This window comes from Lagenorhynchus albirostris, chromosome 6 (genome assembly GCF_949774975.1).
Source record: "Lagenorhynchus albirostris chromosome 6, mLagAlb1.1, whole genome shotgun sequence".
Lineage (NCBI taxonomy): Eukaryota > Metazoa > Chordata > Mammalia > Artiodactyla > Delphinidae > Lagenorhynchus > Lagenorhynchus albirostris.
In genome coordinates this window covers 71,078,512-71,095,621 of record NC_083100.1, presented here as the reverse complement: position 1 = coordinate 71,095,621, position 17,110 = coordinate 71,078,512, and the positions used below count along the sequence as shown (strand labels likewise).

Here is a 17,110-nt window from a genome sequence, read left to right as displayed (position 1 = left end):
TGCGGTTCTGGGTTTTATCTTGAGTCACCTGTGGTGCATCTGGAGGGTGACCTGATGGTGAGCCAGAGCTGATGAGTAACAGTTAAAGCTACAAGGAATGTTCAACCCAGAGAAGATTTGTGGAGCCAGGAGTTTTCCACATTTGAGAAATGACTGACTTCTCATTTTTTAAAAAGTTTTTTGAATAAATGGCTGTACATTAAAATAGAATTTTTGGGTATACAGCTCTATGAATTTTAGCTCATATATAGATTTGTGTAACTACCACCATCAGGATATAGAACAGTTTCATCATTCTCCCCAAACTCCCCTGTGCTATCCCCTTTATGGTCACATCCTCCTGTCCCCTTTAACTCCTGGCAATCACTGATGTGTCATCTGTCACTATGCTTTTGTCTTTTCAGGAATGGGAATGACGGACTTATTCTGTGGCATCTCAGTTGGCAGAACTAAGGCTGACAAGTAGAAATGACAAAGATGCAAATTTGACTCCATAAGCAAGTTTGAGAGCAGTTCCAAAAAAGATACAGGATGCCAAGAGAGGTGAGAAGTGCCCAGTCACTGGAGGTATTCAAGGAGAGGAAGTGGTTTCTGGGATACCAGAGGGTAGGAGATACCTGTAGTCTCGTTTATGATCCATGTTTTGTGTCAATGAGCAGTGGAATATTCTAGATCAGATCTCAGTCAGACACACACACACACAAAAGGAATAATAGCATTAAAGTTTGTATTTAATCCAAAGCCACCTGTTTTCAATTCTGAGCAGCCCAGAGACCTGCCAGCACTTTCTTGTGCCTGCAGTCATGAAGTCTGGCAAGGCTTTTGACTGACTTCCCTGTCCCCAAGCCCTTCCTTGAGCCTTAAAAGTCACATATAAGTTACTCCCCGTCTGAGCAACAATGCTCTCAGGAGGGAGCTACAGCATCGGGCAACGTTCGAGTACCCTGTTATCCCCAGAGGTGTGTGCCTGGGGATCCTCGATTTCCACCAGGAGCACCCCCTGCGAGGCCCGGGTCGCCTGCCTTCAAGCTCACAGCTGCAGGTGAAGAGCCACAAAATCCTCCCTCTAGTGGCTCAAGTGAGAACATTCCCGGGCCCTGAAAAGACCCAGAGCGTCAAGACAGGACGTCCAAAGACAGGAGACACTCCTCCGGAGCCATTCCACAGGGCTGAAATTCCATCGCCTGGCCAAGGTCATCCACAGGAAGGATGGGCGCACGGCACCGCCTCCCCAGCCGTACCAAGGACGCTGCGCTGGGCCCCGGGAGCGTTGCCCCGCAGCCCTGCTCCCCAGCGCCACCTGCCGGGGCTGCCTGCGGCCACCCCCCCCCCGCTCCCCGCCACTACCAAGGGGTGCTTATTTCATCACATTGCTATTGCAGGGGAAGAAGCTGCCCGGTTTTTCTTTAACCCTGGGCTGAATTTTCCTAACTACTTGCCATCTTCTGAAGATTTTCAGGCAAGGGCGGGGGGGCTGGGGGTGGTGGAGGAAGGTGGTGGTGACAGGTCTGTGACCTTTCTCCCAAGGCAGCTGCATCTTTTCTTCCGGCTACTCTGGTGGAATGAGATGATCGTTGTCAGATCTGAACATTTTTGAGCCCCTCCTCAGGCTGGGAGGCACTACCTTTCTCTTAGTGAATTTTTAACCAGCATCTGTGAAATTTGAGAGGAGGTGGAATTCATGCTCCAGCGGATGTACCTCCCGCCACTGCTCTTGAAGGGCATGGGTGGTGGGGAGAAAACGGGGCTCCTGTCCACCCACTGCTCTCCCTCATCCCAGCCCATACAGAGAGAGAAATATGCACGCCCGGTTGTCGCTGCCAGCCAGCTTCCTCCCTCTTTTCCAGGCAAGAATTCTTCCCCGATCCTTGGACCCAGGCCATCTCAGACAAAGAGGGAGTCCTGGCCCCTGACGATGACCCGAGGAACCACAACATTTTAGCAAGGTGGGGTTGATCCCCAAAGGTGCTACAGGTCCTCTTTCTATGTGTGAGCGACAGCTCCTTTTTATCCATCAGTGTTCTGGCTTGCTTAGCCCTGTTGCACAGACAGAAAAGGTGCTCTGAAAAAGTGTTTTATCAGTTTCTGTGTGAACGACAGCCCCCGGATGTCCCAGGACTCCAATGACATAAGCTGTCTTAAAATAAGAGAACAAAAATCAGGTTAACAAAACCTAAGGTGCCCAGCAGTATTTCTGTCCTGCCTCTGGTCAGTGGTCCTATGAAGGAGCATGGGGACAGTGTGAGGCTGGGACAGAACATGAGGCCACATAGCTTACATTCTTGGCAGCCTGTGTGTGTCTCAGTGAGGCTACACTCTGCTCCTGCCCCGACATCTTTCTCTCTGATGCACTGGTTATCATTAGAGCACCGGGTTCCCTTTTCTCATAGAGCCAGTGAGTACTGGGGCTTTCTCGGCTCTGGCAAGGTAAATGCTCTAAACCCCATGTATCTAATTCACAGATCCCATCGTCCACACTGCGGCGGAGGCATACAGAAATGGAGGCTATGGATGTCCTTCTCGCCCACTCCTTTCATCAGGACAGAGCCACTGGGCAGCAGAAAAAGAAACCTTCACAACTACACTGAAACATTTCATTTACCTTGGGTAAGAGTCAATTTCTTGTACTAAGAGCCTCCCATAAAGCATGTCAGTGTGGGAAAGAGAGCTGTCGTCTCTGCCCCCTGAATGCTGCACCAGAGCCTCCTACTGGGAACAGCCAAACAAGGTCACTAAAGGAGGCCCGAGGCATCAAGGCAGGGATAAGATCACCTTGGAATCCTTACCCGTGAGCTTGTTTACCAGAGATGGGGACACTGGTTTTCTGTCCTCCTTGCTGGGCAATGACAGTGCCACAGTCCAAAGGTAGCAGTAAGGAAGGAGGAAGGAGAGGGGCCTGGCTCTTTGGTGTTTAAGAACAGACTAAAGGTGGACTTTGCTGAGAGGAAGCATGGTGAGCTAATGCTTGTCCCTGTACATGAACTGAAATAACCAAAAACAACAGGGTGGGAAGGTTTTTTCCAGTTCTTTTAAAGGAAATATATTTCGAGTACATATTGAATCTGAAAATAATTTTCAACTCAGTTTCAAACCAATCCACTGAGCTGAAAGAAGAGATCAGAAATGAAATGAAATTCTGATATACATTGAATCTAATCTAAAAAAAATTGACAGGGAAAATAAAATTTCAGATGTTTTTTATTCAAAGGTTCTCAAAAGAAATAAAACAGAAAAAGCTAACAATCTGATCAAATGTACAGTTCAAAAATGTCTTTTTGGCGTTTAACAACAAGTCCTAGGAAAGAAAACTACAGAGTTATCTTGAACCGGACAAATAAGTTACCACTGGCAAGTTTGTGGCACTAGTAAAACAAAAATAAAAAATTAACTCTCTTGATCATATAGATATCTCTATGAAAATCTTTTTTTTTCAATCTGTACAAAAGGTCTTTCTTCATAAATTAATTTTTTTTATAATTTAATGGCTGTCTACTATGTGATGTTTAACTGGTATTTTTTCTTTTTTTATGTACAGAGGTTATGTTTCCCAAATCTTACCCAGACGAGTATGGCACTTAGTTCAGACACTTCTAGCAGCAGATTTCCCCTCCCCTCTGAGTTATCAAATTTCTGTCTTAACTAATGCAAAAATATCAAGTAGTGAGAGACCCAGGTTTACAATGTACTAGGTACAAAGAGGGTGCTGCGTTCAGTCTGGACTTTCACAAAGCAGTAATATTCCAGGGAGCATAGAACCAATAATACCACAACTTTAAAAAAGGAAACAAAAACAAAAACAAAAACACACTTCTCTTATGACTATGTAATTTTCACTAGAATCTACACTTCTCAGAGCAGCAAGGACTTTTGAAACTATGAAATATCACTGACATCTATAATCAAACACAAGCATAAATTTTAAGAACTAAAAAATACTCGAAAGAAATAACTGCTTAGGCCTAGCTCCTGAGCTAGGAAGGATTTGGTCTGTGGAAACAGGGAGGGCCAGCAACCTGTCCCAGCACAAAAGAAAATAGACTCTGAGGTAGATAACTGATCACACACAGTTGACCAGACAAGTACACAGTTTTGGAAGACAACTTAATTTACCATTGCTTTTCAAACGTATGCAATTGTCTTAATAAAAGAGCTTTAATAACAGTGAATTATCTTATATGTACTAAAGTAGAAATAACTGTGTATTTATGAATCAGGAATTTCATAGTTTCAAAATCGGTTTTTCTTTACACTTAACACTTGTAGTGATGATGTAAAGTGTGGCACTGCTTGGATCCAAATCTTCCTTCATGCTTTTTTGTTTGTTTGTGTGTGTCCATACGTCAATTAAAATTATAAAACCTAAATCCAAAGGTACAAAAAAGGCACATTCTCCTAACCGCAAACTGGTCCGGCAAAAATAAAGAGCACAGAAGATGTGTGATGCTGAGACAAGCTGGAGCTACTGGTTACTGGCTCTTCGGTCTTTGGTGAAGTTACCTTTAAAAGTGCCAAGTAATTTTTGTTTCTCAAATTTACGTGATAGAGAGAGCTAGTAGCCAATTGTTTCGCTTCTATTCATATCTCAGCTTATGTTTGAAGATAAATCCTTACTTTTAACTTTTGCCATTTCGTTGCAATAGCAACATCTGTGGTTTTTTTCGGTTTGCCAGATCTCAGGCGTCATTCTCATTCTAAAGCACTATCGTTAGTATAAAGGAAGGACAAAACATTCGGTGACTCCCTCCCCTCCCCCCACCCCCTGCCCCTACGCTACCTACACTAAATCTAGAACATCAAGTTAGTTGTTTTTTTTTTTTTCCTGAAAAAAGGCAAAAAAGACTTTACATTGCATCATACAGCAGATATCCTAAATCAGTCAAACTATCAGAGGAAACTCTTGGCGTACAGCCTTACAAACAATTTACCCTATTAAAAGTTCCCCAGTCAGAAAATGTGTTTCACACAAAACAGTTTTCCCTTCTTGCATTTCACTACCTTACACATTATGTGAAAAATCATTAAAAACACCTACTACATATTTAAAAAAGCCAAAATTTCAGCAACTTTTATTGACTACCTTTTAAAAGCCCTATGCTGCTGTTTAACAAGGCATAATAGACCAGCCCATTTGGTCAAAGCATTCTACATCATTAGTTTGAACTAACTTTTACTGAAACAGCTACAGCATCAAAAGAGTTAAGGCAAATTGGAATTCATAGAAAAGGATAAGACACTTCACACTACGTGGAAAGGAAAACGGAAAGCTAAGAAAAGAGACACTGGCTGCAACACTCACACTGCAAGCACAGAACACCAGGGGTGAAGTTGGACTATTTAAACATCAGAAAGCCCATTTCATACAGCTGAAAAAAACACAAACGAAAACACAAAATGAACAAAACCACAAGAATCCGGTCATGCACTTGGGTAAGTCTTCATGGTCTTTGTGCATACCCAGAGAATTGAAGTTTTCTTTTTCTTTTTTTTTTCTTTTTTCTTTTTTTGCATCATAACATTTGATAAAAATCTTTTTGTATTTTGTTGGTTTTTTTTTCTTTTTCTTTTTTTTTTTTTTTTTTTTACTAAAATAAACCTGTTCAGGGGAACAGCTACTAGATGAATTTAAGGGTTTTATGCACCTTATAGAACTTATAGCAAAAATAGTTTTAGTTGATTTCATTATAAATAACGTTTTCAAGAACCTGTGCAAAACTGTCAATAATTTCCTAAAGCACAATTGATCAGAAAAATCCATGATTGTTCAGCCTTCACAACCTTCTTCATTTAAGCACACCCTTCTGTACATCTGGAAGAGAAAAAAAAAATGCTTTTGTACATTTGGTGTAATATACCAGAGATTTGTCATTTCTTTCTTGTTTTAAAGATATGTGTTTGAGAAAGGCTCTGCTCATCGCTGGTGGTAGGCCAGTAAATGTAAACTCTGGAACTGAGGTCACTTTTTCTGCCCCGAGTCCACCTTTCAAATCTGGGACCTGCAACATACTTCACCAGAGCAATCCAGAAACCCAGGTGTTGGAAGTTCCACAGAGCTGTTTTACTGCAATCTGCATGGCAGAGTGACTAGTTTTGAGATCCGTGGTCCAAGTGGGAGCTGGGAGAGCAATCTCTCAATCTAAGGATAGTCGTATTAGATTCATAGTCAAGATACTGCTAATCTTGTAATGCTAGATTAAGCAAAATCTTATATTTCCTTTAGTTTGTGAGCATTAAAACAATATATATATATTACATATTATATATATATATATATAATATAAAAAAAATATAAATGTATTGTAAGACAAATTTGGTACCTGGCATTGTCTGATTATGTTACCAATCTTTTGGCAGGGGGTGGGTAGGGAGGAAGAGAGTATAAATATACATTTGACTTCAGTATAAGGCACTGTTCTTTTTGGACAGAATACTCATCTACAAATCCACAAAATCACTGATTTTTTTTTTTTTTTTTTTTTTTTTGGCAGTACGCGGGGCCTCTCACTGTTGTGGCCTCTCCTGTTGCGGAGCACAGGCTCCGGACGCGCAGGCCCAGCGGCCATGGCTCACGGGCCCAGCCGCTCCGCGGCATGTGGGATCTTCCCGGACCGGGGCACGAACCCGCGTCCCCTGCATCGGCAGGCGGACTCTCAACCACTGCGCCACCAGGGAAGCCCCAAATCACTGATTTTAACATTCCAGTAACATTGGATTCCCTGGCCATGACTGAAGCAGTGTGACCAGACCTGAGTTGTTTAAAGTACCATTTCATTTTGATACAAGAATCATAGACTTTTCTTGACTTGAGCCCTATAGTGATGGAGACCTTTCTCTCATACCTCACAGTTACTTATTGGGTTGAAAGGTATATGGAGAATGGTCATTAGACGTCTCTACAGCCACCTGCTGCTGACCACTCGCCTCCTACAACAAAGCAGAACAGATGAGACATGTGAGCAAAGAAATCCAAACTGTTACCCAGGTTGGACTGAGTCCCACATCTTAAAAACAAGCACTCCTTAAAAGTGATTTTCTTAACGTCATATAGAGCCTTCAAAGTTAATTATTTCCCTAAGAAGTTAAAATGTCTGATAGACCCAAAGAACCTCCTTTAACTTTTATGAGTTGCCTCTTCATATCAAGCTGCAATTTACCAAACAAATCTCTTACCCTTTGGGGGCCAGATGTGACTTGGAATTCAGTATTTTCAGATTTTAGAATCTGAAACATGGTATGCATATGCTGTATATCAGAGACTATACCCAGTGGGGTCTAGGGCTGTACCTCATAATCAAACACATGAATAGGTCTGTGCTGAAAGGTATGAATATGCAGTGTAAATGGGGTAAAGATCTTGTCTTACATCAGTTCAGCTTGGGTTCTGTCACAGGTCAGGTGTTTTGCTAAAGTAGTTACAAGGAAAATTTTTCGTTTCAGATTTGTTTGTTCCAGCATTGCAGATAAGGGGTTCTGGTAACTGTGGCTATCAATAACTGCACAAATTTCAATCATTTAGAAGCAAACAAAACACATCCCACCTCCCCTGTAATCCAGCCACAGTCCTGGGGTTGTTTCTGGAATTGGAACCTATGGGATCTGCCTAGCAGGGGGGGATCGACTGGGTTGATGAATTTCCTTGGAATTTCAAGGGTACTTTGCAGGAAAACACTATGCTTTCTGCCCAACTTGAATTCAAATGTCAGACTTCTTCCATATCAATACCATAACAGTATCTTCCGTAACAAGAACTAAGAGTTATTTAGTTCTACTAAGTCTCTATAAAAACAGGTATGGTGTGTTCCTCATCCCTGTTACAGTTCTGAAACATTTTTTTTCAAGTATCTTAGTGATAAGTTAATTTTTGTAATTATTATTACTGATACAATCTTTGGTACTAGTATTGCAAATTCCAGCTTTATCAAGAACCTGTGTTTTAATTTGCCTGTAAGCGTCATTTTACAGGAGACAAGATAGAGCCTTGAAGGGGTATGAAATGTGCTACAAGCCTAGAAAATATCAGTATTTCTGGGAGTCTTGGGGGTGTGGCTTGGATGCTGTTTACTAACTTGTATGCAGAGAATATTTCATAGTTGAAAACAACTCTAAGCATAGACTCCCTCTCAACTCGATTCTTTATGCAAATGTTTGTCTTTCGATTGATTCTTCTTTGAGTTCTATTTAACCCATTTCTGAAATTACTCACTGCCAGAACGGCCACTGGACAGTCTATACCAACCTCCACAGGAACCGCCGGCGTCTGCACGTGGGTATACTGTGGCAGGTAGGCCCCCTGCACAGCTGACGTGGCAGGCATGTACTGGAAAGAAGAATACAGTCAGCATGGCCAACGACGAGCCATGGGTGATGTTCACTACAGTTTCTCGTCCTCGGTAATTCAGCATCACTAACGTGCTATTTTATTCAAGAAGGTCTCTCCCTCAAAGGACCTCATGAGTTTCCAGCAGCCCCTTGAACCAGTATCTAGAATTGTTTCCATAGGTGGAGCCCCAAGAAGTAAATGACTTATTACATCTTTAGCAGGTCACTGAAAAATGGGAAATGGACCCTTGCTTTCCTGATGCCGACAGCCATCCTTCTCTGAAGGCAGGAGAGGTTTCTCACTGGATGTGTGTGGCCCTGGCTTAGCCTTTACAAGCTGCTTCTGCTGGCTGGGAATGTAAGCCAGGAAAATACTACCCTTTGTTCTTTTAAGCTACCATAGATATGGTCTCAGTTAAAAGCCTTTGGCCATCTGACCATCTAAACACTACACATATCAACCCTGGAAGTGAATCTGGGATTAGTTCAACCCCAATTCCCAACTGAGTCCCTGGATTTGAGGAAATAAGTCAATACTAAGATTGTGATTCAGTGCCCCCAAAATCCATACAAGAAGAAATAAGTGAGTAAAAATTCCCTGCCTTGACTACCATGAATCACCTTCATCTTTTGCTTCATGAGACCAGGTCTGCCAGTGTGAATGAACGACATTAGTCATTAGGGCTAGAAGTGGTCTTGTATGGATACTATATTCTGATAAAGGAGAGATAGACAGATACCCAGAGGACAGACTTTTAGTTCATCAATTAATCAAGAAATATCTGAGTACTTACTATGTGAAAGGCAATGTGGGAGGAGAGAGGGGATCAGACATAATCTCTGACATTACAGAGTCTATAATTGATAAGGAAGACACAGGCTGCATTAATTTACCCTCCTCTGTTTGCTGAGACACATGATATTAATTTGCCACCTACTGTTCCGGTGCTGCCTAGTGACAGGTGACTCATCTGCTGGGCCAGAGGGCTGATCATAGATGCGGGCTGTAGTGACATGGTGTGCTCCATTGAGGGAGTTAACACGGCACCCTGGGGAGTCGGAGACAGAGGAAGTGAGACAAACTTAGGGAGGGAGTGCAGATTCTGGAACAACCTTTTGCAAAGGAAATGCCTTAGTTTACTGAGGAACATGAAGCTAAAATAACCTCCCCTCAAACTTGCAAATGGTGTCATGATTTCTTATAAATGGTCTAGATTGTGTTTCCTGAGACTTTTTAAAAGAGCACCCACTTCACAGAAATCCTTCTATTAAATACCTCTCCCTTTACTTTCACTTAACTGTAAAGCAAGCTAGTCCACAGGAGAACTATGGGGTGTGACAGGAAACGCAAACTACTTTTGGCTGACCAAGGTTACAAAATGCTTAATTTTTTTTTTTTAAAGTAAATGACAGTTGATGTTTCATGCAGCCACAAAACAATATACTATATTGAATATTATAAATACAGTGTTTTGTTCAAAAATGTTAAAAAAAATAGTCATTTGATTCAAGGTTCAGGCTGCTGGTATCAAGATCACATTCTTCATTCACTCAGTGTTTCTCAGAACTTTCAACTGCAATTTGGTGCCAGGGGAGGGAAGCAGATTCAGATATGGTTAATAATCCAATTTTAGAATCTTTGATTTCATTTGAAAAAATTCTGGTCATCAAAACTAAAATTAAATATAGTTAAAAACAGAGGAGGGGTGAAAAAAATCACCCGTATAACCCAGCCTGTCTCTAATACACAGCTGTTAGCATGGTCAGGGTAGCACTGTCCAGATTCTGGCCTCTGCATGTTTTTACAGAGTTGCAACCAGGGCACATGAACTATTTCACATCCTGGGTTTTGCTTCTATTTATTTAGTTATTTAATTATTTAATTAATTTCTGGTTGCGTTGGGTCTTCGTTGCGTCTTCGTTGCTGCACACGGGCTTTCTCTACTTGTGGCGAGCGGGGGCTACTCTTCTGTTGTGGTGCGCAGGTTTCTCATTGCAGTGGCTTCCCTTGTTGTACAGCATGGGCTCTAGGCACGTGGCTTCAGTGGTTGTGGCACGCGGGCTCAGTAGTTGTGGCTCGCAGGCTCTAGCGCACAGGCTCAGTAGTTGTGGCGCTTGGGCTTAGCTGCTCTGCGGCATGTGGGATCTTCCTGGACCAGGGCCTGAACCCGTGCACTGGCAGGTGGATTCTTTTTTTTTTTTCTTTTTAAATTAATTAATTAATTTATTTTTGGCTGTGTTGGGTCTTTGTTGCTGCACTCGGACTTCCTCTAGTTGCGGCGAGCGGGGGCTACTCTTTGTTGCAGCGTGTGGGCTTCTCACTGTGGTGGCTTCTCTTGCTGCGGAGCACAGGCTCTAGGCGCATGGGCTTCAGTAGTTGTGGCATACGGGCTCAGCAGTTGTGGCTCACGGGCTTAGTTGCTCGGCGGTATGTGGGATCTTCCTGGACCAGGGCTCGAACCCATGTCCCCTGCGTTGGCAGGTGGATTCTTAACCACTGTGCCACCAGGGAAGCCCCTGGGTTTTGCTTTTTAACTTAACATTCCATTACAAATATTTACCTTACTGCCTTACTGTCATTATCATCTTTATTTTTTTTTATTTTTTATTTATTTTTTTTTTTGCCGTACGCGGGCCTCTCACTGTTGTGGCCTCTCCCGTTGCGGAGCACAGGCTCCGGACACGCAGGCTCTGGACGCGCAGGCTCAGTGGCCATGGCCCATGGGCCGAGCCGCTCCACGGCATGTGGGATCTTCCCGGACCAGGGCACGAACCCGTGTCCCCTGCATCGGCAGGCGGACTCTCAACCACTGCACCACCAGGGAAGCCCATCATTTTTAATGATTAATTAATGGTACATTAATTGTGTATGAAGCTCAATTAGTTCTATTTCTGGATTTTTGCATTTTCTCTAATTTATCCAATTGTAATATTCTTATGGATTATAGCATTCCTCTCACTTTTGCTATCACCCGATTACCTGAGGATGCAATTATTCTGATACACTCTACAAATATTAATGTTAGGTTTTTGGTATCACTGTACCTGACTCATCCCTTAAATACACTGTTATTTACTGATAAATTGATACACAATTGAGGGCAAAGATTGGTGTGCAGGTGCGTTAATGCTGGTTGCAGGCAGTCTAAATCTGGGTGGGGAGAAGGACTGAATCCTAAGGTAGGAGCCTTCTGCACACACCACTACTGTCTCAAAGTTGTTCAACTCAGAGATATGCCTGCCTCTGTCTCTAATAGTTGACCCCTCCCTCCTCCCACAAAGGATATGGATTCATGTCAGAAGTAGTTTGTTATTAATATATTTCCTAAGAAATTTTTTCCTTTAAAATTTTTAATGTGCATCATCAAAAAGTGTGTGGTGGGCTTCCCTGGTGGCGCAGTGGTTGAGGGTCCGCCTGCTGATGCAGGGGACACGGGTTCATGCCCCGGTCCGGGAGGATCCCCCATGCCGTGGAGCGGCTGCGCCCGTGAACCATGGCCGCTGAGCCTGTGCGTCCGGAGCCTGTGCTCCGCAACAGGAGAGGCCACAACAGTGAGAGTCCCGCGTACCGCAAAAAAAAAAGTGTGTGGTATCATGGAAATGACTCAAAAGCCCAGAATATGCAGAAGGAGCTTCCTGCTCCTCTCCCTCATTCATCTGTAGGAGCTACTGTACTAGGAAGCCCCCAAATGAAAAGTGAGCTGATTTCCAGCATTCTCCAATAGGACAGCACAGAGTACCCGGGATGCAGACTGCCATAGGCGTTTGTGTGGCTTTGTGGGTGTATGTGTGCAGATGTGTGTGTGTAGAAACACAGGTGTATATGTTTATACAGACACACAACACACATACCTATATCATCAGAGAGCTCTTCTCCTGTGTCATCAACTAAACATGTTTTGTCTGCTTCTTCAAAGTCATCTCAGCAACTTCCTGTTCAGAATGTGTCCCTGTTCTGCTGTTTCACATGCCTGGTCTAACACTGCATAGTGTCCTCTTTAGGAAGTTGTGCTGAGAGAAATTCCTATCTCATTTTAAGGCCAAGAACAGTGTGCTTTTCCTAAGCAACTGATCCGTTTTATAAGTACTGTGAACTGTATTGCTTATTAAGGTTCCCGTTTTGCACTGGTTACTAGAAAGCTTAGGCCAAATTTGTGGCCGCCTCATGGCAAGCATCTAGATTATTACATTAGGCATTCTTAGTCTCTTTTGTGATTTTGTTCTCCACCTTTATTTTTCAACTTTTAAACCCATGTTTTAATTCCACAAACTGGATTTTATGCATCTCTGAAAAATACATTAACTATACTACCTAATAAGGTGAAGTGTAACTCAATTAAAAAAAATGTAATATATACATACATACAACACACACTCGTGTCACTAAAGAAATCACCTTTGTTATTCACCAAAGTCGGTGTTACTACTTTAGTTTTTTTTTTTATAATTTCCATGGAGAGGCTAACGCTAATGAAAAACTCTAGGTCAATTTTGAACACTTTCTATTTGCATTAAACAGAATGTAAAAAATGAGAGCTATTTCATCCTAAGTATGGTTAAAAATTTAGCAATTTTAAAACTTTAAAATTTAAAAATTCAATCTCCTACGTTTAAATTCTCATGGATTGCGAATTTGACTTAAGGTCAACCACCGATTTATTTTAAGACAAGGTGAGTGAAAGTTTTATACTGAACTCATTCTCATATTTGATATTTAAAATCTCCCAAATCCTACACCATCTTTGGGCAAATGGTTTAAACCCAGAGAATGGTTTTTAACATATACATAGCTTACTTATAAACTACAAAGCCATTAAGATGAAAAACTTACGGGGTGCTGTAGGATATACGGTTGCGGTTGCATCCAAGAAGGGCTTTGCACCTGGAAAAGGAAGGATTTTGGAAGAAACATTGATTTCCATTAGAGTGCTACCTATTTCTCTAGAGCTCTTTTAATCATGTTAAGATCTACAGAAGGAAAATAAGGAAACAATACTATCAATGATTAAAAAGATTAAGATTAAGGCAGTTAGAGTTCTTGACAAACTGGTCACTCTGAATAGGATGAAATGATTATTTAAAACCAAGTTCCATTTGCCCACTCAAAAAGTATTTACTGAGTATCAAGCACCAAAGAGAAAAAGGAAGACATAGGTCCCACCCTCAAGAAATTTACTGTCTAAGCAAGGGAGATAAACAAGTAAACAACTCAAAGAAATAGTGAAAAGTATTACGATCAAGATATGAACGGTAGGTGCTTTAGGAATACAGAGGAATGAGAATTAATTCCAGCACATCTTATTAGAAACTAATCCTTAAAGTATGTGCTTATTTAAAGAGAATAATCAAATTCAACCCCCTTTTTATACCCAGGACATTAAATTTCAGAAATCTTGTCTGGCAGTCAACAATTTCTAGTTAGTGTGAAACATAAAAAATCTGAAATCCAGATTTAGGAAATTAAACTTCAGTAACTAGATCCTGACAACTACAGTCAAAAGGGCATCTATACAGCAGACCCTCTGGATCGAGAAGTCTAAGACGTGAGAGTCAGGTTCTGTGGCAGGAAAGAAAGCATGTGTAGTCTCTGCCACCTCAGAGAAAGACTATCAGCCCGTTTCTTGATGCCCAGAGCTTTCCTGAGACTATGTGATTTCAAAATAAGTTTGCCTCTAATTCTTGAGAACAAACCCCTCCTGTATCTCATCTGCTACTGTTAACTTCAGAGGTTCTACAGAGAGGATATGGGGAAGAGTCATGGGGGAAGAATGTATTATGATTTACCTTGATAGCAGAGCCCCGATACTTGTTTTCTCTGGTTTCCTTTGCCACCTAAGGCAGACCAAAGTTAAGTGCTTCTGCCTTGTTAACATTTCAGTTATCTGGACTGCAGCCTTTCCCCAACGGGATATTGGTGGTTTCTTGCAGATGCCAATTTCTCAAATCCAATTGTATGAGCATATAGTGGTTTAGCAGAGAAAGGCTTGCTCCAGCAGGAGTGCAAGGCCTTCACTGAATAAATCACGGGGAGGCGAGCAGCTCCCGTTATAGACCCCAATTTGGGCCAGATGCACCCATTCTGGGTATAATTCCAGTGGTCCTAATAATCTAATAGCTTATATCATCATGGGGTTAGGAAGCCATGACATCTAATACAGTTTTCTTTCTTAAGCAACAAATATGCTGCTGTCAACTTCTATTCCTCAATTTTCCCTAACTATAAAATGGGAATAATAATTATGTTCTGTGAATTCTTTATCATTGGTTCTTTGTCCTCTTTTGGATCATGAATCCTTTTGAAAACCTGATGAAGGAAATAGACCTTTTCCCCCCAACTGACTGCACACATACAAGCAACATTCTGCAGACAATTTAAGAGAATCACAGACCACTTAAAGCCCATTTGCTGACCCCATTGGGTTCCTGAACTTATAGGGTTAAGAATCAGTCTAAAAGGTAATGGCACTGAGTGCCAGGCAATTGGAATGAATTTCCACATGTATTTTAGGGAAACACAGATTGCCTAGGAGAAGAAATCAGGCCTTTGTAATGAAAAGTTGTTTCCAGTTAAGTCTATCAAATCTATTAACAACCCTGGTCTCCTAATTTTTTTCTATTCTATGAAATAATTCTGTGGCCAAAATGCTCACTGCTTTTATACTAAAGAGAGAAAAAGAGGTGGTGAGGAGAAGCGTTCATAGCTGTAAATATCTATAGCTGCATATATTCAGATTAATATGCACAATCTTCCATTTGTCTGAGGATAAGCTTGTCTCTGTTTTTAGTGGTATACATAAAGAGGTTTCCAAGTTCAGATAGTTAAGAAAGAAGATTACTTTTCAACATCAGACATAGGAATTGTTAATTAGGGAAAATGCACTAGAGCAGATCTCATTGAATCTCATACAGGAAAGGAAAACAGAGAAATCTTAAGTTCAAAATCATTAAAAAGGCATTAAATGAGTGAGTGCTATGCCTAGCAAACTGAAGCACCAGCGTTAAGTAACTTAACAACCCAGAGAGATAAAAGGAAATGAGTGACGACTCAAAGAAAGGATGTGAAAAGAACCTAGAAGCTGAGGGAGGCTGTGAATGCTACTTTACAACTTCAGTTTTAGTGCATTTAATCTCTTCTCTTTGTTATCCAGAGCTACTTTTATGCTTTTCGACAGAACCACCTTTATGATATTGCTTACACTGACCAATCCATTATTTTAAAAAAGCAGAATGGATATACTCTTACCAGCCAGTTAATCTTGGATGTAAAGGATGATAATAATAATCATAGCTAACATTTACTGAGTGCTAACGATATGCCAGGTACTGTGGTGAGCTCTTTACATAGATAATCTCATTTCGTTCTTATCATAAGCCTACGAGACAGAAACTATTATTATCCCCATTTTAAAGATGAGGAAACTGAGGCTTACAGAAGTGAAATAACACAGTTATTATTGTTGTCCCCTACCCCCAGAAACCAGGGCTCCAATAACTAACTCAATTATTTTAAAAACAAGAATACACAGAAGTTTAGTTTAGTCACACAGGATCTCAACAGTCAACAAAAGTGTATTCCCATGTCTGTAACTGACTCCGTTAGAGTGCCCCTGTCTGGGCCAAGGCGGCAACCCTGTGAGAGGCACTCTGATACGGGAGGACAAGTACATGTGCACCACCATGGGGTTCATGGAGAACAGGAGCTACCCCTGCAATAAAACCAAATCAACATGACAATAAGGTGCTTAATGAGATCTTGGTTCTAAGTTGGGAGTTTAGGGTAAAGCCTCTTCACAAAATAACATAAACAGGGAGTCACCTCTCTTTTTTGGCCTCAAATCTCACTGCATTGCTCATTTCATGTTACCTAACAGAGACACATCTTTATTTATTAACATGTTTACTTGCTCTTTTGTTGGTTCCTGCTGACAAATTAACGAAGGCAAGGGTGCACACCTAGTCTGTATTTTACCTAACAGCAATTCTCTTTCCGTTTCAATTTCTGGGACACATGGTGTCCAGCAGCAGGGCCTGTTGTGGAGGAAGTATTTGGGTTCATCCCAATTCTAAAATGCTATCGTTTCAAGGAGTGACAACTGACAACCATTTCCCCTCGTTGCACATTCTCCTAAACATAAAAGTAAATCACTCTGTCAAATAAAAAGCAGCTGATTCTAAATTGGGTATCCAAGCTGCATAACATTTGACTTAAAATTTCATTATAAATGTTCAAAATTTTAAGACACATAAAAATGTAGCAGTGATTCAAGGTCGGCAAGTTGTCGTACTCTTGATGAATCCTAAAGGTACAAACCTGGTAGGCAGATACAGGAGATGCAATATAGGGTGTAATAGAAGTTTGAGTGATCATTCGGTTGGTAGCAATACTGTATGGTGAAGGATAAAATCTAGAACAAACACAAAAGGCTTTATTAAGTAATCCTTTAAATAGAATCATTCACGGAACAAACATCTGATATTTTCCACTTTCACATTTTCCCTCTAGCCATTATGTATTTATCTTAATGACATACCCGTTCTGTATAGCAGCCGTGGTTGGGTCATAAGTAAGTGTCATTCCAGCCTATGGGAAAGAAAAAGAAACATTCATCTGCAAAGGCACAAATTAAAAATTCCATTTCTCAGAGTCATGGCAACATAAAACAGTGATAGTTTAGTAGTAGTTGATAAAATTGAGAGCTTCCGTTAGACAGATGTAATTATAAACTCAACACGAGAATTAAGCTGTAGATCGGCACTGTCCCATATGGTAGCTGTTATATTTAAAATTAAATGA

General features: G+C 41.3%; 1 protein-coding gene across 11 annotated transcripts in view; it reads right to left on the bottom strand.

Moving 5' to 3' along the window:
- Positions 1 to 3,180: 3,180 nt before the first annotated feature.
- The window catches only part of RBMS1 (RNA binding motif single stranded interacting protein 1), a 212,328-nt gene continuing 198,398 nt past the window's right edge, over positions 3,181 to 17,110 (bottom strand). For 5 of the 11 annotated variants that reach the window (XM_060152786.1, XM_060152789.1, XM_060152787.1 and 2 more), the window contains exons 8-15: positions 16,848 to 16,897; positions 16,628 to 16,721; positions 14,101 to 14,148; positions 13,148 to 13,198; positions 9,255 to 9,365; positions 8,201 to 8,314; positions 6,837 to 6,921; positions 3,181 to 5,806 (exon numbers count right to left, since the gene is read on the bottom strand). In XM_060152786.1, the coding sequence (XP_060008769.1) occupies positions 6,844 to 6,921; positions 8,201 to 8,314; positions 9,255 to 9,365; positions 13,148 to 13,198; positions 14,101 to 14,148; positions 16,628 to 16,721; positions 16,848 to 16,897 (546 nt within the window). In that variant the 3' untranslated portion in view covers positions 3,181 to 5,806; positions 6,837 to 6,843. The remainder of the gene's footprint in view (positions 5,807 to 6,836; positions 6,922 to 8,200; positions 8,315 to 9,254; positions 9,366 to 13,147; positions 13,199 to 14,100; positions 14,149 to 16,627; positions 16,722 to 16,847; positions 16,898 to 17,110) is intronic. The other 6 variants (XM_060152791.1, XM_060152792.1, XM_060152793.1 and 3 more) reach the window with 3 other exon arrangements.